Below are 25,125 nucleotides of genomic sequence, written 5' to 3'. Positions count from 1 at the left end.
TATTTATCTATGAACATATATATCTTTCACTTAATTTGAATATTATTATTTTTTTTATCTACTATTAAACTTCCATATGTATATCAAGTATTATCATATTTACATTATACAATTTTTAAGTTATAATTTTATTTTTCTTCTTCATATTGTTTTCTTATTAAAGCAATTGCTATTATTTATGTATTTATATTCAGCTTCATATACAAGCATTAAGTAAATGGAATAAATAAAATGTACATACCACTTATATCTTAGGCTGTGGGTACATAAAAACAGACAAGAAATACTACTATAGAGATTGGGCATCAAAGTCCAGGACACAACACTTGGTTAATATTTCAGCAATAAAAAAAAATTAAAACTATGCCGAAAGAGTATTTCTAAATTATGAAGCAGCTCCAGCTAGAGATGGGTCCACTATCAACCCAGTTGAACTAAGGATGTGCGTACAATTGTAATAGTTGTTTCACCCATTTGACACTGGTAAAGCGCTACATTATTCTCCCAATTAGGCTTAAAGCTGTCCTATCCGGAAATTCGATCAAATAGGAAGGAAAGGATCTTTTGCAGGAATTTAAATTAAGTCCAAATTAAATTAAATAGAATGAAGTCAGAATAGCTGCCGACTAATTTCGAAGTTACTGACATCTGACAAAGGGGAGATGTACGAATAGTAAAGGTTTACAATAGACTGACAGCACGTCCCAGATTGGCCTCAGGGCATCATATTAAAATTGAAATGTACCTCAACAAGAGTTTATCTCCTTCAGATGCACACATTATCCCAAAATGGAATTTGAAACGAAAAAAACCTCAATATATGTGCAAAAAGATGTGAGAAGTGATCATTGCAAGCGTTATTTTTATTAAAAACAAATGACTTTTTTAACCGGGACGTCAAATGAGACTGTAAAAAAACGAAAACAAAAATCCTATTTAGACCAGCTTGCGATGGAAGGCAAGAAGTTAAGCCAAAAATGAGAGCATATAACATATGACATGAGGTAATACAAATTACAGATGGTCTTAATGAGTAATCAGCATCGCCAGAAAAAGAATCAATGGATATTTTCAATAAATACAGCAGGCAAGACCAAGATCACTGAACTTACTTGACCGCAGATGAATGGACTATGTCTCGATTACCCTGACAACCTACTACACAAGCTAGATTAAAGTTTAATGGAAATAGTTACAAGATAAACATGATTAATAATAATTAAATCGAAGTAAAAATGTGTATCCAAAACGTTTTTGCCCAACACTAATTTACTGATTACCATTTACATTCAATGTGAAATATATTCCACATTTGCAGATAGAAATCGAAATGAAGCTGCCAATATTTTTTTTTTTGCAAGAAAGTTAGCTATCTACATTTATATATAATCATAAAGAAAGAGGAAAACAAATCCGTTACAAAAAGCAAAGAATTACTACCAAAAGAAGAATTAAGTGAAGGAAAATCTCATACATGCAATTACCAAAAAATAAGAAATTCTGATGGAAACTTTTGGAAAACTTCCCTAAAAGAAAAGCAGATAATTAATCGTATTTAAGAATTTGGAATATTAGATTTGCTTAAAAAGAAAAAAAAAAAAAAGAGAAGAAATTAGAATTAAAAGTTTTTTTTAAGAAAATTGCATCTAAATATAATTTACAATGAAGATGCACTTTTACTACTTTTTCTCCAAAAAAAGTTACACGTCCGTGCTCATATAAAATTATTTAAGGCCCTTTAATCGACCACCTTTTTTATGTACACTTTTTATATTCATTTTTTTTTTTTTCAGTTTATTTTTTATACATTTTTTTTTCTCTCATTATTATTATTATGTTTTCATCAAATATTTAAAGTAAGTTTAATTTTATTTATACATATATATTTGCGGATTTTTTAGCTTAAAAATTAAGTTAGATCACATATAACATTCGAGCTCTTCAAAAATCCTACACAACAAAAGTACATACATGACAAAAATAATTCATTAAAACATGGTGCCTAATATCGATGCACCCTTAATTTTATTCTTCTTTCTTTCCATTTCCTGCTTTTATCTTGCTTAAACAAAAAAAAACTAAATATTTCTTCACATTAATATTTAATAAAACACATTCACAAGTTTGTTTTCTTAAGTAAAAGAGTAAAGGTTATATTAATGGGTAGTTTAAATAATATTAAAAACTTAAAAATTACAGTCTCTCTCCTATTATTTTTTTCCTCTTCTAAAATACAGACAAAACACGAAAACAAAAACTTAATAAATTAGGCGGGATGTTCCACAATTAATAAAACTGTGTGCTCTAAGACTCTCAGTCGGTGTTTATGGACATAGTTATGATAAGAATTTAAAAAAATTATAAGATATATTTGCATTACATTTCCGCCGTTTGATCAGATTATAGTGAACAAATAAAGACAACTAACAACTGATATATAGTATTATTATGAGATACCTTAGTTAATTCAGCTAAAAATTAATTTAACGTAACCTGGATGGCCTTCGAGTGGTGTAGCACAGAAAGGGCAGAATGAATCAAAAGCGGCTGTACCATGTGGAATCGGAACGCTTGCCCAGTACCTGTGAAACAAATTATATAATTACAAAAAACGTAAAAAAAAAAAAAATTGAAGATAAAAATCAATAAATAAATCAAATTACAATTTGAAACAGTAATTAATGATGAGTGCTATTTAAACACAATTAACTCCTCCACAACCATATAAATTTTCTTTTAGAAAACATTTCTGCAGCACATCGATCGCTGCATTTTCTTTAAACTCCTCTCTAATGGCCCAAACGAGGGCCAATGACCAGCGACATGCTGCAGCAACCATTTATCAAAGAAGAAATGGTGGTGGAAAACTTACTGTTTCAGCTGGGATTAATTTGCGAGGCTCAGACTGAATCAATTTTCAGATCTGCTAACTACAGATTGTATATTCTTCCAGAGCCTGTTTTACTAGTTGAGCCAACTGTTGGAAACGAATATTTTGATTATGCAAGAGAATGATCGATAACATTCAGAATTGTTTCAACTTATCAGAAAAAAATGTTTCAATTCTATGTTCAGTGTGGACAGCATGTAATCCAGATTAAAACCCCATTGAATATCTATGGGATTGGCTTTCATTCAATACTTCCAGATGTACCTGAAAGTTACCGAGATTTGAAGTTTGTTTATTAAAATTAAAATATTTTGGTTAACTTATCACCATTATATATTTTTTTAATTTGTTTTTTTGTGTGTGTCATTTCCAGACTTCATACGATTGCTAATTCCTTTCGTATTACATGTAAATTACCCTAAAAATAAGTAAACTTGTAAAGAGCAATTAATTGGAAACCAATACAAATAACAAGGGATTCTTTGCCCCTTCATCTCATATATTTACCGACATCAGCTTAGATTGGTTTTCGGTGATTGCCAAAAAAAAAACTCTTTTTTTTCGGAAATTCGCCTTTTAAAATAGAAGTAGTTTGAATAGTAATTAAAATTAGAATTTAAAATAATTAATCAACACATACTTGACAGTTTTTTCAGTAGCAATATGTCCACATGGATTGAATGCAAAGAATGTTGGCGGACCGGAATCGACGTAAAACGCTGGTTCTATACCCATTGATAATTTCACCATCGGACCAGTCTGGAAGAAAAATAAATTTAGAATTAAAAGTACATTGATAATACATAATCGGAAAATAGACTGCATGAATTGTAAATGAACAGATAATTTTTGATTTTTAGCTAGTTTTTGAGGAAAAAAAAAATGAATAACGACAATTTTTATAATTTCAAAATAACCTTTAAGACCAACACCTAAAAAGTATTATATTAAAATAAAAAAGAATTAATTTTCTGTCTTTAGAAAAGGAAGAACAGTTGACAAGATTCGAAAAACAAAATTAATACCAATTGCAGTCACAAATATAAGATCTGATAATCTATTAAAGACACAAAAATTTTGAATTTTGATTATCTACTCACTTTCTGAGCATTGAAAAGATTTGATACACTAAATACGTGATTACAACAATGATTACTTAATAAAAATTACTAACTCTACATTCTCTTCCTTTTTAAATTGCATTCCAACCAAATTTAGATTATGTGGCCTAATTTTATTTATTTCACAAAAATATTCCGTTTGACGTTTAAAAAGTTATTGCTCAAATTAGACTTTGTGGAAAATGGTACACAAAGTTTACACTTAACAGCCATTACCTATAACCATTGATGCAACTAAATCTACTGTATGAGTAATGTTAATTTGAAACTTCGTATCATTTAATAATGACCTGTGTTGTCTACAGGTTATTTAGCCGATCCGAACTTTTGTTACATTCAACTGATTTTCATTACCAAAATGTAACGATACTGAATTGACAGTAAAGAAAAGAAAGAAGTGTTTTAAATAAAAAAACATCACATATGATCCCAAACGGTTAGCCTTAAATATTAATTTCTCCATAAAACATCTGTCGATATGAACAGATAATATTAACAATAACATACCTTAAAACACATTGAACACGTCCTAGAATTAGAGCCTTTCTCTACGCCCCAATCGTGCAATCCTTGTACGTGTCCACAATTCAGATATACATACGGTTGTTTGTCAGTATCGCTGCTAGATTTCCTTGGTATGACAAGGGTATTCAAACCGACCGGACACATAGGCCTTTCTGCATTCACTTTATCAACAAGACTCTCCAGATACTCCTTTGTCTGGAAATACAATAAATAAATTGTTATATAACTCTTTTATAAGAAAATCTTTATTTCAAAACTACTTATCTCTCTTCCGATGGAAAAGTTATATGTTTTTTTGGAACTATTCACACGGCAGACAATAATAATGAAATTGTCTATTTTTTATTTGTTAATTTTTTACTTCATTCATACAATTATCAAACAATCAAGGATTGTCAAAACTAAACTTAAAGGATAACATTCTTCCTAAAAAAATGAGTAGTCACTGAAATTAAGTAACTTATTTTCAAAATCACTATCAACTTGAATATAAAAGAAATATCCATATAAACTAATGTAAAAACACTACAAAGTGTACATAAAATATGCTTCGACCAATATGATATTTCACAGGTTAAACGGCACATTTACGATTTTTTATCTACCATAAAACAATATTTTATACAATCTAAAAGTACAGTCTAAACTACATTAATTCGTATATTGTACGAAATAACGATCAGATTCCACACAACTAAACAAATCGATAATATTGCTCTAAAAATATCAAATTTTCCAAAAATAAAAACTTGGATTCCATATTAGAAAGATAAATGTTGATAAAGCTTGAAATATTTTGGATGAAACTTTGATGTATGAAATAATTTCTACCAAAAGTAAGTTCTTTTTAACTCTATTAGTTGGTGAACTTAAAATAACTTTCCCTTTTACCAATTAAAACTTTTCTTTCTCCTAAATTGATTTTTACTATTTCCTAAACAAAAATAGAAGACTGATACATTACATTGTACACTACACTACGTACTAGGATAACCTTAGAGGAGGCTACAACAAATAAGTACATATCTTACAGGTGATTTTGCAAGTCCTTCGGCAGATCGCCATAATAATGTGGCTCCGCATAAATCAATTAGAGTGCCATCTTGTAGAACATTACACACGCCTTCCACCTGCAATAATAATTAAAATATTGTATTTTTAAAAAAATAAGATTTTTTTCATTATCAAATTTTTGACTTTTTTTTATTAAATGAATGAAAATAACAATATTTTAGGTACAATTAGTCTTTGAAGTTGATAAATGGGCTACCATGACGTAAGTTGAGGTGGGTGGTTTCTATGAACCCTGCACAATAATCCAACAATCATTATACTATTCCTACATATCATTATATGAAGTTCTATTAGCGGCAACATATTCTTGGTCTTTTAATCTATTCCATTGCCTCTTTCATTTTATATATCCTAACGCTTTCGTCAAAGTGGCCAACACATGTGGTGACCAAAAGTAAGCTATATTACTTATTTAAAAATTCCTCTTTGCTTTTTAACACAATAAAATGCTGGCAATAGACTAGGAATCGAAACTAATTTCACAGTACATCTTAGTTTTGTGATCCCTGCTTCTTCCCTATCATCAATCTATGGTGCCGCCCAACTGTAGGAGAGGTGAAGAACAATATAAGCTCAACAAAGTAGTACCATTCGCCATGAGCAAGTTAAAGTGACTACATTACCCAGGTTGTACGCAAAGGTAAAATGAAGGTTGGTCTATTGACCGCAGTCTATTTTAGTTTAAAACAATGTTCGGAAACCCTTTTTTATATCTAACCATATGTTTTTATAGCCCTGATTATGTGCTAAAGAAAGTACAAACCGCTTTTCCTTTTTGTTGGGCAGACCTTGATTCCCTCAGAGTATAAACACCACCACCCACCGAGACTTCTTTCCAAATTCCGGGCACAGCATCACCACCACAGAACGATCCTTGAGGATGCATGATTAAAACTCCATTTGTTGTTAAACCATCTATGTCCATGCCTTCTTGCCATTTTGTAGCTTTTTCCTTTTAAAAAAAAATTTGGAAGTTTATAATTGGAGATAAGTGGTAAAAAAAAAAAAATTAATTTTTGAACCAGAACAAAAACTGCAATAACTTACCCCAAGAAAAATATTTCTAGAAGAATCAAAGCCAGCAGCAAATATTCTTGATATTTTTGGATTATTTCTATCGGCGAGTATACGACAAGCAAATCTTGATATGGTGCTAGCAAGTACTCTATTACCTTCGCAAAATTTATCACCAGGCACTGTGTCCATAACTACAAAATCTATAGGCGGTTCTGATGATCTGCCAATCTGTAAGATAAAGAAAAGAAAAATTATATCATGAAGAAATCTTTTCTTCTATGAGGTAGAATGGGGGAAGTGTTCGATAAGCACAACCAATCCTGAATGTGAATTAAACATATTATTTTTTTAAAAAATCTAATTCATATAGCTTTCCTCCACGTAATTTATGATTGTTAAAACAGAAATTGTACTCAAGACCTTGAACCGGCGTGGAGCATCGACACATAATTACGACAGGATGTACTATACTATTACAATGAGAGGCAAACTTCAAATAATTTTTTTTTAGATATAGCTCTAAATATTCATATTCATAACATGTTCAACTATTCTGGCCTGACTAACAAAGAATACTACTTATTAATCAATAATGACGAAAACTAAATTTCAATCGAAAACATACATATATATTCAGAAAACTGATTAACCTTTTAAAGTTTTAGGAGTGTAAAGAATGTTTTTAATAAGCAAATTATATGAGGCGATTTCAAATCCTTTCGTTTATAACCAAATCAAATTCCTTGTCTAACTATTTACTGTATCAAATAGTATTACTTACAATTACAGCTAGACATCTTTGATGTAGAACTACACAATAGCCACATTTCCCTGGGTGTTTTACAACTGTGTTTGTTTACCGGCCAACCCAATAGCTCTCCTACTTTTACTCACGAAGCTGGGGTCAAATACCTTTCTGACTGTAGGAATCTCCACGTTTATCAAACCATGACCGTTCACATCAAAGCAACTATTATGAACGAACTCCTTTAATGTAGAAATATGTTGAAAAATTAAGTTTAGTAAAAGTTTTGGTTCCCCAGTTGCCTAGCATTCGTTATAAGTAATTTTACAAGAACCTCATACTTAAGATGGTTTATAAGATGTGGTGTAGATGCAGGTTTTTCCTATCTTTTTATCCTACATATCTTAACCTTTCTACTAGCAGGAAGGTTACAATGTTTTGTACATTGACACGGTGTATTTTTTTTGCACATATTTATTCTATTCTAGTTATGGCGTAACTCTTTTTGAAATATTTCAGATTATGTTCTCTCAAACAGAAAGCTGAACATGTTTCAGTAAATAATTACAATTCTAATTTGGCAAATTCATAAAACTTTTCAGATAGAGGCGGCCTTGCAGGCCTTCAATACTGTGATATCTAATTAAGGTTGACCTGTGATTGCCTGGCTATTCAGGAGTCAGTAACATTAAGGGAGGTTCTATACAGCGGCCTCCTCTAATCGACCAAACTGTTAACAAATACATGGATGGTCACTGCCCGCTCTGATCAATCACAAATCAGCTTGAAGTTGATTTTGTTTCTGATACCTAATCTTGCAATTAGATAATAACGCATATAAAGCTTAGCTTTTTTCCTATTTTCAGATACTTTGCAAACTTCAAAGCAAAAAATAAGTACCTGAAACATATCAGTATCCTCATCAGGCATATATTCTACGATAATGGCTTGATTTCTCGATAAGGTGTATGATATTGAATGTTGGGTGGTGTCCAAAACGGCCTGAAAACAGAAAAATGGAGAAATGTTAATGGAAATTTCAAATAAAATTAACGTTATAATATAGACCTTCAGGATTATATTACAAAATAAATGATTAGTATGTCCTTGAGGCGTCTCCAGTTCTAAAACTCCAATGGTAAGGGTAAAGTGTTTGAGAGTATGAAAAGACATAGTGAGTGACATCAGTACATTTTTGACACGTTAAGGTCACACACTTCTTATAAGACACTTTTCTAAATAATGAGTTACAAACAAGTTTCAAGAACATAACAAGTTTTGACATGGGAATCAAAATTATGCATTCATATTTTATTACAACATTTGAATAAGTACTTGTAGAATTTAGAAGTTTTCGTAGAGGTTATTATAATGATAACTTTTAGAGGAATATATTAGAATCATTCAAAATATGTTTTCCTGCACAGTGTACACGTTTTCAAAGACAAAAATGAAAATAATCTTCTTTTTTTTGTTATTGATTACAAAAAAATGAATGTATCCACTTACCTTGGTAGAATGCGGTGTTTTAACCACATAATGTTTGGATCTTTTAATACCGTTCGCTGAACTCCTTTTGTATAATACCAATTTACTACGTCTACGACCTTTGTCACCTTGAGGTAATGAGCCATTATTACTGAAATTTTAAAGAAATTACCATCAACTTTCCACAATATAGTAAATAATTGCTTTTAAAGAATTAGTCTGTAATGAACACAATATTTTAGCCTTAATATAAAAGGAAACACTTGAAATATTCTGTTATCACATACAAGAAGTGCCCTTGATTAACCTACACAAGTTTGTAAACAAAATAATTACCTTCCTCCATGTAGAATTTGGTATTCCCCGGAAAATTTTAATTTAAAAACAAACTGAAAACAGATACTTGACTTCTTTTATATAACTATTGGTGTTAGTTACCAATTTTTAATATAGTTTTTCAAAGAATATATAAAAAATATATTAAATTCCTACTTTAAATAATTCATTTAGCGAATGTTTTAAAAGTATTTCGTTTATCTTAAAAAGGCTTCCTAAAAGGGTACATTACTTTTACAGAAAATTTTAATTATTATTTTAAAGAACAATCAATCTAATAATCAACTTAACATTCATTCATCAACATTATATACATTAAAATATGAAAAACAAATTTCAGTTTACTGTCAAAGTTACGTTATTTTTTTTAAAGAATCTGTTCAAACTGGGCACAATCAACGGATAGGCAAGCCAAAACTCTGGACTCTCACGCTTTGTTTGTAGCAGCACTTATGGTGGTGAAGTCAAGATCTAGGCAGGCTAGATTTATTCGACGTTCAGATTGTTTTTTCTACAAACGTTTGGTGGGGAGTTTTAGGAAATCAACTAATCGGCCCATACTTCTACAGAGAGAACTTAACTGGTGCCAGGTATCTAACTTTTTTTAAGAGACATTTTGCCAGTTCTGCTTGCAGATGTTCATCTACAACGTCGACTAGATATGTATTTTCAACAAGATGGTTGCCCGGCACATAATGCGAGAGTGGTTCGAGGTTTCCTGGACAAAAATTTCCATGAAAAGTGCTTAGGGACTCATTGTCCCATCCAATGGCCACCTCGATCTCCGGACTTAACCCAAATGGACTATTTTTGTGGGGATACCTAAAAAATAAAGTGTACAGTATCCTTAATCTCGTGGCTTCAGTCGATGATCTGAAACGTCGAATAACTCTAGCCTGCCTAGATCTTGACTTCGTTACCATAAGTGCTGCTACAAACAAAGCGTGAGAGTCCAGAGTTTTGGCTTGCCTATCCGTTGATTGTGCCCAGTTTGAACAGATTCTTTAAAAAAAATAACGTAACTTTGACAGTAAACTGAAATTTGTTTTTCATATTTTAAATTACCATAACTTTTGAAAAACCTAACCGATTTCAAAAAATTTTATTCTGTTTTTTTTTAGGAGCTCAATAATAAGCAACAAAAAAATATAACGTTTCATTTGAAAAACAAAAGTTGGATACTGTATCTTGTGATACATGGGTTTAAAAAAATGGGTCAATCACTGAAAATAAATTAGACTAAAAATGATTGAATACGTGTTGTTTATTTTTTCGAAATTTCTTGCCGTTAAAAAAAAAGTGGGTGGAGCCTGTAACCATGTCACCCTGTATATCATATTCTTAGTAAAAAAAACTATTCAATATTTTGAAATTCAAAATCTACGAGGCATAAATTGCTTGCACGGTTAGACTGCTTTTGGTATTTAATTATTAAATTGGCCTTTGGTCTAGATTGGAGGAATATTGCTTTGCCTCATTTTCCCTTCTGGATAGCTTTCTTTGTAGCTCTTAACTCCTTTATAACTCTTAAAGCTGATAGCTTCTTAACTCTTGGTAGTTGGCTTAATTTTAGAGTCAACTAACATCTTCATTCGGAACTCCTGTTGATTTGTAACGTCAATTATCTTCTTTTCCCATTCACCTGTACAATTCGAAAACTGAGGAATATACTAGCCTATTTTAGTGACAACAATGTTATCAGAATCAGTACGAAGTGAGTGGACAACAAAAGGTAACCTCCACAAAGTGAAAGTATAGGGAGTGAGAGGTATGATGACCGTAGTTATGGCAACCAACAAACCTTGTTCGCTATATCTAGAGTTTGGTGTCGAACTAACGCGCCACCGCATCGTCACCATATTTCCTCTACTGCACCCCCTTCCATGGGCCAGAGCCCACAACTCTATTATCTCTCCAGCCAGGCATATCGATTGTGAACTTCCCTAACTTCTTAACAACACACTCTCGCTTGAGTGTGTGTGTGTGTGTGTGTGTATGGCTACTTCTAATATTGTCCATCTCGGGCGCTGTTCACTAAAATAGTTCGCTCTCCCTACCTTGCTTTTAGACATACGTCACATATGAGAATAATAATCAAATTCACACTTTTAATGCCATATTGCTGTTCTCTTGTCACGGGCCTTTTATTCTCAATCAACACGATGAACAAATAAACCTTTATTGTGTATTAATTAATTAAAATTAGCCCAAGAAAATAAAGATTTTAAATTCACCGCAAATCTCGGCTTTATTTTTCTTAGCCGTACTTTCTTTTTAATCTTCCAATAATGCTTTTTTTACTAACATTCCCATTCCTTTCGGTTGAGCATAATCCAAGGAAAATTGATTTTTAGGGTTCCTCTGAAGCACTGCAATTCAAGCAATCCTCAACAAGTTGTTATTTTTGTAGTAAGAAAAAGCTGAGCGATTCAAAATAAGCTTAATAGGAAATCTTCTCTTTCTATTTTAATTCAACTTTAAGATTTTTGGATTAAATTTTGTCTTGTGTTGAATACGATCAAATGCATTGCCGCTAAGGTTGGATCCATATGTAAGCAATACGACAAACATTAATTAGTTTTGGTGATTGTAGCAGAACCACCGAATTCCAAACCACAAAATTCAGCCCTATGAACTCAGAAATAATTAAACGTTTCCAATAATTCCTTTAAAAAGCCAATTTCGATCATTTTAAACTAAAAAAGAAAAAAAAAATCCTTCATTGTTTAATATTAATTTAAAGATATGCCAGACAAGTTGAGGCACAACGTTGAAAACGGGAAATTGGAAAACTCAGCATGTCATTTCATGGTTTAGTGTCACATGCCAAAAACAGAACTCGGATGGTGCTAGGGGACAAAATAAGGACAAAGACCAATTAAAATTTATAAAACTCAAATTCTCAACACGCAAACACTTTTAGGCTAATTTAAATGATAATAATCTAATTTAGGCACTTTAAAATAATAATAACAAATCTAGAATAAATTTACTCAGCATAATTTAGTTTCAACATTATTTAATTCAAAATGTAAACATGTGTTTGCAATCACATAAAATCAAAAGAAATAATCTGAATTAACGATGCAAAACATAAAATGGGATACATTCCAATCTCCTGTAAGAACAATAAATTCTTTTGTGGTTACTTGCAACTGCCACTTCAATAATATTCTCTAGTAATTCTCAAGTTAGATTTATTGACGCACAATAAAATAAGTGACGCTTTGTCCCAGCAATGCTCAGATTCAACTTAGCTAAAATTATATTTTAACTGAATATATAGGTTTCGTGACCGTAAATTGTTGAACTTAGGATTCAAGATTGGCGAGGAATTGGTCAAATAAAAAACAAACTCGTCTTCTTGCCAACGTTTCTGTAACTCAACCAACCCGCATAGCCACGCCCTGAAGAGGACCATATATTTGTCGAAACGTTGGCAAGAAGACGAGTTTTATTTGACAGATTCCTCGCCAAACTTGAATCCCAGTTTCTGTAACTCAACCAACCCGCATAACCACGCCCTGAAGAGGACAATATATTTGTCGAAACGTTGGCAAGATGAGTTTTATTTGACCGATTCCTCGCCAATCTTGAATCCCAGTTTCTGTAACTCAACCAACCCGCATAGCCACGCCCTGAAGAGGACAATATATTTGTCGAAACGTTGGCAAGAAGACGAGTTTTATTTGAGCGATTCCTCGCCAATCTTGAATCCCAGTTTCTGTAACTCAACCAACCCGCATAGCCACGACCTGAAGAGGACAATATATTTGTCGAAACGTTGGCAAGATGAGTTTTATTTGACCGATTCCTCGCCAATCTTGAATCCCAGTTTCTGTAACTCAACCAACCCGCATAGCCACGCCCTGAAGAGGACAATATATTTGTCGAAACGTTGGCAAGAAGACGAGTTTTATTTGACCGATTCCTCGCCAATCTTGAATCCTAAGTTATATTTTAACCTCTCAATCCAATAAATTTGTTTTGTTACCACTAGAATTCTCCCTTAAAAAAACAAACACTTTTTATAAAAAGAATTACAAAACAGAAGCCGATAAGGTCTTTATCTTGTTAAAACATTTTACGATCGCTAAAGAAGGTTCAAATTTCTGTCAAGATGTAAACCACAATGAAACCTGCCCTTGGTAAGACTTTCAAACATTCAAACTAACTGCGTCATGTTTTTGCAACATTTTCTTTTCAAAAGCGAATTTTATATAAAAGGCACTTGCAACTATAAGAACGGTATCATAATTTTAACTGTAGTTATAACTACAAAAATAACTATAATTATGCGGGACAGTACTGTATTTTCTCTTAATGTTGAAGAAAATAGTAAGATATTTTGTAACAGAATTTCTAGACATCTTTTACAACACCAAAAGATTATACAAGAATAAAAGTGAAACCCTCAAAGTATGTAATCTGATCGCCACAGTCACCACAGACTAGAGATCATGATGGCCAGTTTATAGCCAGCCCCATACTTCCGGTGCTTTTATAAGTTCATTGTTACAATGGTCTCATTCTACCGGAGTAATGGTTGTTTCTTCTCCTACAGTGATAAAACAACCAGTTCCAAATGAAGAACCATAAAAAGTAAGTATATTCTTTAGACTGTAAAGTAAACTCTTTAACCAAAATATTGTATTACCTAGCTTAAATATATGCTGCAATCAAACTAAATGCGATTATGGCAGTACAGAAAGCGGCGTTTCGAGGTAAATTCACATGAATTCATCGTTCAAACTCAACTTTTTTGTTTACTATCTCACACTATGCGGGAAGAAGTGTTGCGATCAGACTATAATGAGTAAAAGACAAAACTCTAGCCATTTTGCGATCATCATATTACCGCAGGAAGTTCCGACTTTATGGAAAGAATTTCCTAAATTTTTTGCCTTGCACTAAACAATAAACGTTAGTATTTCTATTCTCTGCCAATCGAGGCAAACACTAACTGCATTTAGTAAGAATTTGAGAACTGGAATACCCAAATATTTGGTCTTATGGAGAAAACTTCAAAAGCATGTGTACTCCGTAAAAATTCTATCTTAAGATTTGACAAGATCATACCTTTTAAGGGGAAAACCAAAATTAATATAGAATAAATACAAACAAAGATGGAGAACAATAAGAAACCTTGTTATGAATAAATGTGGGACAGCAAAATGTAAACAAAGGGTGAGAGAGAAGACAGTAAAAAGGAAATGAAGACAGTGATAACAGGACAGCCCACAGCCTAGTGATAAGATCACCATTGTACCTCCATTGTTCTTCAGCCATAACAATACTTCCTCCTTAAAGCAAAATCTCCTTATTATGGGTGAATAATCTAAACTGAGAGAAGAAGTTTAGGATTCAATTTGCGAGGGCGCTTTGTCCCGGATAAAGGCTTCAGTTTCTAGAAATACTGCTGGCCTAATTTTCTTAAGAAAAAAATCTCTCCTAAGAAGAACTAATGAAGGTATATAAGATGGAACCATCTTCCTTTTGAAAGATACATAAAACTTATACCTCGTTGTAAAAACTATAGAAAACTGCACTTGGAGTTCTAGTTTCAGGTGAAATTTGCTTCCAGATGCTGTGGCAATCAGGGTAAATTGTATGAATCATGGCATGATGATTTGATCAACGTTCACTCCCAACACTAGACCAATCATCACTTCCAAGTACTAATGAAACAACTGAAATTTGGAAGTTAAATTCTTCTACTACAACAGCCTTAACCCAGATACCCCAGATCTTAGTATATCGGATTTCTGTTTACCCTTTTCTGATGTTCTACTCAAAGCGATGTCTTTGAGTCAAGAATTTGCGAAAGTTCCAAAGTGGGTCTACTGCACCCAAGGCACTTCTAGGGTACTTTCAGGAAGAGCAGGAAGGCGAATCTAGCTGATATTGCCCTTAAATTTATTCGTCCTCTACAGCTCAAGAAGAGGAACAACTTTGTCCATAAAGCAAAAACGGAAGGCATCAGTACTGTGAAGATTACGGATGTGACAAAGATCTTATATGCTACTAACACTAATGCGTTTAAACAAAATTATAATTGTTTATTATTATAGTAACCAACAAAAGCATCAAAAAACATTAAAATGAATATATTATGAGAGACCGGCTTCATTAGACTACAAGAAATAACACAATTTTTTTAGTATTGCTAGTCACGTCTCAAGCCTAAAATTTATGGGATCACGTTCACTTTTTCACAAGGTGGCACTAACAAATGGACACCAGTAAGCTCAACTGTAATTAGTAATCTCGAGGACCTATACATTATGATTCTCAGAGGTTTTTTTTAAATGAGCATAGATGAGCATGAGGTTCAAAAAAAAAAAAAAAGGTTAAACCAAGATTTTAAACTATTAACAAATTTGACAATTGTGGTAAGCTAATTTAAAAATCAGATTTTTTAAATTTTTTGTTGAATTTACGTTTAAAAACATATTTTACAATAATGGCACCATGAATATACAAAACTAATATGGCGTAAATACGGTAAATAGCACTCATATTTCTGGAGCGTTGGAAATACAAAGAAATACAAACCTAAAAAAAACCTTCAGGAAGTACAAAGAGATTGAATAAGATTATACGTATAACGAAGGGACTAGATTAGCTATGCGGTTAGCGTATTGTATTACCACGCAGAGGTCCTGGGTTTGAATCCCAGCTGCAGACCCGTAGATTTTTCTTTTACTAGGAGCTATTTTACAGGTCACTGTCCGCTGATGGACAGTGTTATCTGTAACGAGAGAACACCGTCTGGAGGCCGGCACTGCACTGAAAAAAAAAAGCTCTGGGCGCTAATAAACTCAGATGTTGACGCGCCTTAATTCATAAGACAAAAATAATAATGAATAATTTATAATGGAATTCCCATTGTTTACTAAATAAGGAGACAAGTCTTAATCAATTCTTGATAAACCAACTAACAACGCCTAAATTGGGGCAGATTGCCTTTACTATCGCCGTGGTAACCTAATTTAGAGACAACACTAAAAGATATTTTACGCCCACTAGGGCAAGAAACTATTAATCAAATCAAACTATCACAATATTATATATTGTGAATTTTAATTTTTTTAAGAATAGTTTTACATAAAGAGTCAAAAACTTTGTAAAAGATCTACTCGTGCAAGCGCACACACCTTACAAGAGCGTTCTGCAGCCTTAGTAATAGCAACAGGGGACCCCCTACTAATTTAATTTACATACAATAACGGTTCCTCCAGAGAAACATCAAATATAACCAGCGTAAGAAATTTATTATTTACAAAATAAAAATAATGTTAAAAACCAAATCTGGTTTTTCCTGGCTCTTCCTAGGAGCTTCTTACAGCTCACTGTCCGGTGATGGACAGTGTTGTCTGTAACGAGAGAACACTGTCCGGAGGCCGGCAGTGCACTGGAAAAAGCTCCGGGCGCTAATGACCTCAGCTGTTGATGCGCCAAAAAAATAAAAAAAACCAAATCGGGCTTTTTTCTCTAAAACACATTTTCAATTCCAAAAAATAATCTACAGGTGCATTTCCCCAACTTTATGGTAGTTCAATTGTTTCTCGTAATACACACCATTGGCAAATTTCCCCCTTTAATTATCTGTACAGGGTACTTGATATGATTCAACAGGAGATATGCACCATTGGTGCCCCCACCAACCTTGTCTTTGATGAGATCATCACACTAGGGGAAATACCTCTCTTCAAAGAAATACTATCAGTTTTGGACAACCCAAACCCCTAGACTCTTGTTAATTTTGTCATTATTGCATAATAAACTCAGTGTAAATAAAATCTGAAGTGTTGCAACACACACACACACGACTTGCTGTTATCCCAAAATTATAATCAATCCCAAATTTGTTTCAAGACTTTTTTGCCTCAAAAAAATATTGATGAGATTAAAATTACTTTTAGAGGAATTTAATTAGGTTAATGCCTGTAGCTCCCCAAATTTCATGACTAATATCAAGGGAGTGTGACAAATCCACAATTTAGCAGCAAACGTTGGACTATAAGTAAGAGCAGCGACTTAATTCTAACATAGCTTTAAAATAATTGAATCCTAAAATGCATCCAAAATTTTGTATTGAATATATATATTCTTTACCCAGAATAAATAATCAGTTTATTTATGAATAGGATGAAAAATGAACAGACAAGACAGTAACAGACAGACCAACCCTCTAATGATGTAAAATAGTACAAAGTAAATTAGCCCTGAAAATGACCTAGTCCCTAGGGGTCGAAAGCTCCGGCATAATAAAAATATATCATGACTGAAACTGGCAGTTATTTATTTCATCCTATTGAAACTATAATTCTATGAATCAGTAACCAATATCCTTGATGCGAACTACTTGCGGTCACAAAGTTTAACAGAAAATAATGAAGTTGAAAGCTTAAAGGACCCACGAAACAGCCCTGCAAGAGGAAGATGGAGTGAAGTGGTATTTTAGTTGAAATTGAAAACGTTATCACAAAGTGGGAAAACCTCTTTGAAGCCTTCTAAATGAAAATGGATGTCAATATCTTGATTAAACCATTTGAATGTAATTTAAGCAGAAGCCCAGTAAAGTTCTCCAAGGAATGGACTTAAATATAAATAATCAGCCGTGGTTCTATCGAAGTCCAATTTACTTTTTGGTTGATTTCCACAGGGGCCAAAGACAGCTTTGTCAAAAAGGTAGTTGACATCAATATTGTATTCGTTCAATATAATAAAGTAATTCTGGTGAAGGACACGTAACGTCACAGCATCACCTTAGAAATGCAGGGAAATCGAAATAGCCTATCGATATATTGATTCTTCCGATCGAATGATGTTCTTTCATCTTGGAATCAGTTTCACAATTACTGCTAAATACGAGGGTCGTTTGAAAAGTCCGTGCAAAGTCAGAGAGATAGCACCACTGGCGCGTATCGAGGTTATGTTTAGTTAGTAGCATCTCTTGGAAGAACACACACCAAGTTTCAGCCAGATCGGTCTATTTCTTTGTGTTTGGCATTCGTTTGAATCGAGGAAGTCGAGTGATTTTCAAAAAATGGACGAAAAAGAATTTCGTGTGTTGATTAAACACTACTTTATGAAAGGCAAAACGCCTCAGGAGACTAAAGAGAAGCTTGATAAACATTATGGTGACTCTGCACCTTCGATTAGAACAGTTTATAAGTGGTTTCAAAATTTTCGGAGTGGCCATATGGGCACAAGTGACGCTGAATGTTCTGGACGCCCTGTTGAGGTTACTACTCCAGAAATCATTGATAAAATCCATGATATGGTGATGGATGACAGAAGAGTGAAGGTGCGTGAGATTGCTAGTGCTGTGGGCATCTCGAATGAACGGGTACATAATATTTTGCATCAACATTTGGACATGACAAAGCTATCCGCAAGATGGGTGCCGCGATTGCTCACGCTTGACCAAAAACGAAATCGTGTGAAGTGTTGCAAGGACGGTTTGCAGCTGTTCCAGAAGAATCCGCAGGACTTTAAGCGTCGTTTCGTCACTGTGGATGAAACATGGATACATCACTACACTCCTGAGACCAAAGAACAATCTAAACAATGGGTTACCAAGGGGGAATCTGCGCCAAAAAAGGCGAAGACCGTTCCTTCGGCCGGAAAGATTATGGCGACTGTCTTTTGGGATTCGCAAGGAATAATCCTCATCGACTATCTGGAAAAGGGTAAAACTATTACAGGTGCATATTATTCATAGTTCTTGGACCGTTTGAAAACCGAGCTGCAAGAAAATCGCCCACGATTGGCCCACAAAAAAGTCCTTTTCCATCGCGACAACGCACCAGCTCACACCTCAGCAGTTGTGGTCGCAAAATTAATGGAAATAGGGTTCCAACTCGTTTCACATCCCCCCTATTCTCCAGACTTGGCTCCCTCGGACTACTATTTCTTCCCCAATATGAAGAAATGGCTGGCGGGAAAAAGATTTTATTCAAACGAGGAGGTGATTGCAGAAACGAATGGCTATTTTTCAGACTTGGACAAATCCTATTATTCGGAAGGGATCAACAAACTAGAGCAGCGTTGGACGAAGTGTATAAGCCTAAAAGGAGACTATGTTGAAAAATAAAAAAGGTTTACCCCAAAAAATTAAGTAGTTTTTATTTTTGTACGGACTTTTCAAACACCCTCGTATGTGCCATACAATTGTCAGTACAAATTTAATATAATGTCACTTTACAGAAGTGCTGAACTGAACAAAATGTACCAAATATAAGTGTAGATATCTATATTCGTCCGAAGGAAATTCCACAACAAACGAGAGAAAATAATTATTCATTTCAACATATCGCAAATGCACATTCTTGCATTTTGAAAGAGAAAGCCGTTTATCTAATATTTGCGCGACAGTATAAAAGGAACAATATTGCAAAATTTAAATAAATCAATATCTTTTAAGAACGAACTAACTTAGCGATATTTTATTGCAGAAAATAAAAATATAATTTATTACTAAATTTCTTTGATAAACGGTATACTGATCCATAAAATATCAATAGAATGGAAATAAATTCAGAAAAATAAAATGATCTACCTTGAGACAGCCAATAAATTCTTATTGTTCGGTCATAACTTACACAAAGGGTGATAAATCGCTGAATTATATTTGAGACAACTGTTGAAAAATAGAACTGTAATTCTTTTTGCCATTTTTTCTTCAACGCTCAGTAAAAAATATCTTAAGTAATAAACTGGTTTGAGATTAACTGTAAAATTAGCTGTTTTAAAATTTTAATGAATGCAGATATTTAATTAATTGTATATATTCTTTTTTCAAAAGTTTGTACCACGTATTACAAAGGTACGACCAGTTTTATAAGGGTTGATCGTCAAAAGCTGCATGGAAAAATGCAACGTTGAAAAACACTAAACTTTGACCATTTTTTTTTTTTCTCTTTTTATATAAAAGATAAAATTCCCAAATTTTCTTTATAATATAGGGTAAATCCTCCTTTATAACCGTTATTTTTTTTGCAACAACTCAGACCCAATACATATTTAGGGAATCGATGCCCGCAAATAGGAAAAAAAAAACAAAGAAAGATCTTTTTCTTACGAGGAGCATCAGAACTATGGCATTATTTCACTAAGACACGACGACAATAGATATAATTAAAAGTTTTTATAGTTAATAATAAAGAAAAAGAGATCACCAAAAGATCTGTTAATGTTATTACCGTAGACGTGGTCAATAAAGTGCAGTTTTACGGTTAATTAAATCCCTGAGTGCATTGTGCAGAGAAGGGAGGGACTGTCGAGTGCAAGCGATTAATAGGCGGATATAATTACCGACGGTTTCTAAATCTCCCTTCGAGGGCATCCAGCTTCAACTTCAGATCTCATACAACACCATAAAGTAACCTCATACTGAGGATCCCATTATACTCGTATTTTATTGTTCTCTTTAGAAATTTAGGTCTAACTTTATAGTAAACCATTTATTTATTTTCGCGGAGTTGTTTAAAAAAATTTTTTGTTTTAATTAAAAGAGTTCACCAACTATGAATTACAGAGGTATACGAGTGGAGAAGTTACCCAGTGGTAACACTCCAAAACATTAGGCTATTAGTCACTCTCTTCACTTGAGAGGAGATCACGAGGCCACTGTCTCTTAAGGCGTCTAGTCGGGTTGTCAGGAAGAGTTCTAGAAGAAAGATTTTGAGCTAGAGGATTTATATGAGATTGCAGGCCGAAGTGGAGTTTTCTGTATCGTGTTTTAGCAACTTGGGTGACAAAAGGAATGTTAAGGTCAGTGTGTATAGTCCAGGTTGGAGACATAAAATGGAGCGTTTACAATAGTTCCAAGTATTTTAGATTGAAGAGATTGAATCCTTTGGAGACTGGAGCGTTAGGTTGAACCCTACAGCTCTATTCCACTTGCCCAGATGGGTTTTAAAATAGAAGTATAAATCAGTCTTTTGTTGTCCAGAGACAGTCTTTTAAGTAGTCGATAGCGTCTGTTCAGTTCTGTTCTTTTTAGTCTAATGTGGGGGTTGCAAGAAAGTCTTCGGGTCTAAGTTAAGCCCCAAGGTAGCGGGTAACGTTTACTACTGGTACAGGTGTTAGGTTATAGAAGACTGGAAGAAGAGTAATGCGACGAAGAGTGAAGGTGGATGTTTTGAGATAACTATTTTATTGAAGAAAACTCATCTATTTTATATATAGAGAAAATATTCGATAGAAATATACAGATAGGCGAGCAGATATGGTGAATAAGGCTATAGATATACGATTCAACGGAGAATAACTAGCATGATAATTTACATTTTCAGATAAATACCCATAGAGTACACCAATTAAACGTAACACTATTACAATTCCGAATTAAATGATGATTCGGTAGGCATGAAATTTTATTATAAATAAATTCTCGTACAGTAACATTTTTAATACCTAAAAGAATACTTAAAAGTAGGTTATGGGGAGATCTCAGTAATCCAAAGAATGAGCACAAATGGGAATAATTAGAAAATGAGAGAATAAAAGGAAACCCTCAGGGGCTAACTAACTTGGGTGGACGTCATCGACAGGAAGTTTCGTGTTACACGGAAACACAACTAACAAACAACTATCCTAAACAAACACAAATTATCAGAATAAATAAATGAAATGAACAGACAGACCAAGACAGTCTGTCCTAATTTCAAAGTATAGATTGAGTTAATCAATGTGTTTTTCGTTATTATTATACATATATTTTTTGTTTTTTCAATTTTAAGGCACGTCAACTGCTGAGGTGGCGCCAGCAGCAGCTTTTTCTGATCTATCAGTGCGCTGCCGGCTTCTGAACAGTGTTTACCTGTTACAAGACAACATTTTCCATTATCAGGATAGTGAGCAGTAAGAAGTGCCTAGGAAGAAGATAAAATCTAAGGGGCCGTGGAAATAATCTCCATTATAAAAGATTACAAATCAGTGCTTACCGAAAAATCGATTTATAAGCACAAAGACTTTGTATTCGACCCTTTGACTAATTACTATTTTTTCTTTTTTAAAAAGGTGAATTCAGGTTTGAGAGTGTATTAGAATCACTCACCATTCCAACAGTAATCGCTAGTGATGGAACACGAGAAATGCATTTTACCACATTCGTTAATTGACATACGCATGGACGTCATGCAATGTTGTGGACCACCAGCCTGTTTTCTCAATACTATTAAATTATGTACATTTACGATTTGCAAGTGTTTGGAATCATTACATAACGCTAGTATCGCCTTAATTAAAGATAAAATAAAGAGAAATTGATATACAATCGAGCCTCCCATAAAGGACACTCTCACTAGCGACCACCTCCATTTACGGACCAGTTTTTGGATTTCCCCGTTTTACCCCTATACACTTTCTATATAAAAGAACCTCCGTCTAACGGTCACTCTACATAACGACCCGCGGACATTGATTTTGGGGAACGGATTATATCTTTCACCTCCCACCTTATTATTAAAAGTTCGTTTGACGCGGTGATAAAAATAATTATCCCCTCTCAAGTTTTTCTTTTTTTCTGGGTTTTTCCTAAAGTTTCCTATATTAGCTCCATACATCTTGTACCATACCATTTTAATCATTTTTCAATATTACTTTGGACGAACAATATTATTTTTTCCGATATCTCTCTCAAACGAAAGTGGTTAACACTCTAGAAGAGAAAATAAATGTGTTAAAAGATTTTGCAAAAATCAAATCGAGCTATCGTCAACTTGCCGAAAGGTTTGTTCTATTTTTCTAATAATAGATGATAGTATGATGGTAATTTTACCATAAATTAGTATTGTTATGAATAAATGTGATGATTATTATAAAAATTATTAATTAAGTCAATAATATGTAGTTATTTTGATAAATTTTTTGGATAATTAAGAAAAATTTGATGCATATCGTATAGCTGCAATAATTATGCAATTTATGTACGTTTTTAAATCTATTAATAATAAACAATTTTTAAATAGATGTTTGGAAAAAAAAAACCCATATTTTTCCATTATGAAACTTGCCTACCGCCTTCTAACGACCACCTCCAAATAGCGGCCACTTTGCTTTCCCCCGCCAGTGTCCGTTATTGAGAGGTTTTACATAAATAAATGAAACAAAGTTGAAAACAATTATTAGTACCCCATATCGCCGATTGATAGCTAATTTCAGAAGGAAGCCATAGGGTCATTCCATGTCAAATCAACACGGGGTCTGAACCTCACCACCACGGATTTTCTTGAAATTTGGCACATGTGTACTATTGGAATAGACTTGGAAAAATATGAAATTTTACTGTGATATGTCAACTGGTTTATGAGTTACAGGGCTGTAAAGTTGCCAAAAATGGGCTGAAAAACAGGGAACCCCGTGTTTTTGAATTACTGTAGAAGCTTTCCTAATTGAGCTACAGACTTGGGATTGGTGTTATTTTATAGCATATATGATGCCCTTTCCTGCGATATGCGACACCATATGGGTTAGGATAAATAAAGTTTGTTAAATTTAAATTTAAAATTTAAATTTTAAATTTTTTAAAAAGTACATATTTTAAAATTAATTCTATGAATAGATAGTAGTGTTATGAATCACTGGGCAAAATATTAATTTGGGACGACAATGGCTTCATTGTTAAAAAAAATTAAGACTAAAGCTCCAATCCGATTAATTCAACTCTGAATTCATGTTAATACAATAATGCTAATAATAATTCCACTAACAAGTCCAAAGTAAAACATACTATTAAGTAATAGGATCTCTTTATTATTTTAAGCTTGAAAACGCTTCATTTGTTTGACATGCATCACTTTCTAGTAGGACATATGTAAGTTCTTCCAGTCAGAGTCACAGGATCAATTTTTATCAAAACATCCACTACTGAGACCCTAAGAATATCGGCATTTCTTGGATGCGAGATGATTTAGAGGGACCAGCTGGATGAAGAAAAGTTACTTTTACTTCATCAAGTTCTTCATTTTTCTCTAAAAAAATATCCAAGCCACCAGTTTCTTTATAGACTACACTGATATAACCTGATATGGCGGCTAATTTTAGTTTATCAGGGAATTTTGAAACTTCCATTTCGCAAGCTTCTGAGTTCATAGAAAAGTTTTTAACCAATATTTTGGATTTACTTCTGGGAATGAAAGCATGATATTGCTGTGTTCCTTTAATAGCCAATGCTTGAGCAAACCGATTTTTTAAAAAATACTCAGATTCAACATAGTCTTCCTGGGTTGAATATGCAAAGTCTATGTTGGTGATGTTTTCTACTGCCCACTCAAAAAGTTGTAGTGAAGTTTGAATTTGATTTTCATAGGGTCGTTGCAAACTGGCATGAGCTGCCAGTCTCTTTACCGAACCCCCTACGCAATCACAAGGCCCTTTGCCGACTTAAACCAACTTAAAGAGGCTGTTATCTCAGCCAAAGAAGACTGTTCTTGAACAAAGATATTGAATTGAATTATTTTTGTATAATTTGATTAACTGCATAATTTCATTAAAATAATGTATTATAATTAATATGAATAATTACTGTAATCATAATTATTAATTCTAAAAATGATTTCAAAATCAATATTTTAAATCTTAATAATTATTAATTATGATTCATTGATTCATTATTACTATTTTCAATTTATTTATTACTTTAATTTTATTAAAATATATTTTCCATGAAAAGGAGCTTTAGTCTTAAATTTTTTTAACAATGAAGCCATTGTCGTCCCAAATTAATATTTTGGCCAGTGATTCATAACACTACTAGCTATTCATAGTATTAATTTTAAAATTTTAAAATATGTACTTTTTAAAAAATTTAAAATTTAAATTTTAAATTTAAATTTAACAAACTTTATTTATCCTAACCCATATGGTGTCGCATATCACAGGAAAGGGCATTATATATGCTATAAAATGACACCAAT

General features: G+C 33.1%; 1 protein-coding gene across 5 annotated transcripts in view; it reads right to left on the bottom strand.

The window, feature by feature from the left end:
• Nucleotides 1–2,123: 2,123 nt before the first annotated feature.
• The window catches only part of Pli (E3 ubiquitin-protein ligase pellino), a 126,033-nt gene continuing 103,031 nt past the window's right edge, over nucleotides 2,124–25,125 (bottom strand). For all 5 annotated transcript variants that reach the window (XM_074141259.1, XM_074141261.1, XM_074141260.1 and 2 more), the window contains 8 exons: nucleotides 8,882–9,011; nucleotides 8,273–8,374; nucleotides 6,658–6,855; nucleotides 6,374–6,562; nucleotides 5,568–5,666; nucleotides 4,519–4,731; nucleotides 3,531–3,649; nucleotides 2,124–2,582 (listed from right to left, as the gene is read on the bottom strand). In XM_074141259.1, coding sequence (XP_073997360.1) covers nucleotides 2,468–2,582; nucleotides 3,531–3,649; nucleotides 4,519–4,731; nucleotides 5,568–5,666; nucleotides 6,374–6,562; nucleotides 6,658–6,855; nucleotides 8,273–8,374; nucleotides 8,882–9,011 — 1,165 coding nt within the window. In that variant the 3' untranslated portion in view covers nucleotides 2,124–2,467. The remainder of the gene's footprint in view (nucleotides 2,583–3,530; nucleotides 3,650–4,518; nucleotides 4,732–5,567; nucleotides 5,667–6,373; nucleotides 6,563–6,657; nucleotides 6,856–8,272; nucleotides 8,375–8,881; nucleotides 9,012–25,125) is intronic.

The sequence above is a fragment of the Rhodnius prolixus genome, unplaced genomic scaffold (genome assembly GCF_049639745.1).
Source record: "Rhodnius prolixus isolate KJV_2025 unplaced genomic scaffold, Rpr scaffold_6, whole genome shotgun sequence".
NCBI lineage: Eukaryota > Metazoa > Arthropoda > Insecta > Hemiptera > Reduviidae > Rhodnius > Rhodnius prolixus.
This window is presented reverse-complemented; position numbering and strand designations above follow the sequence as displayed.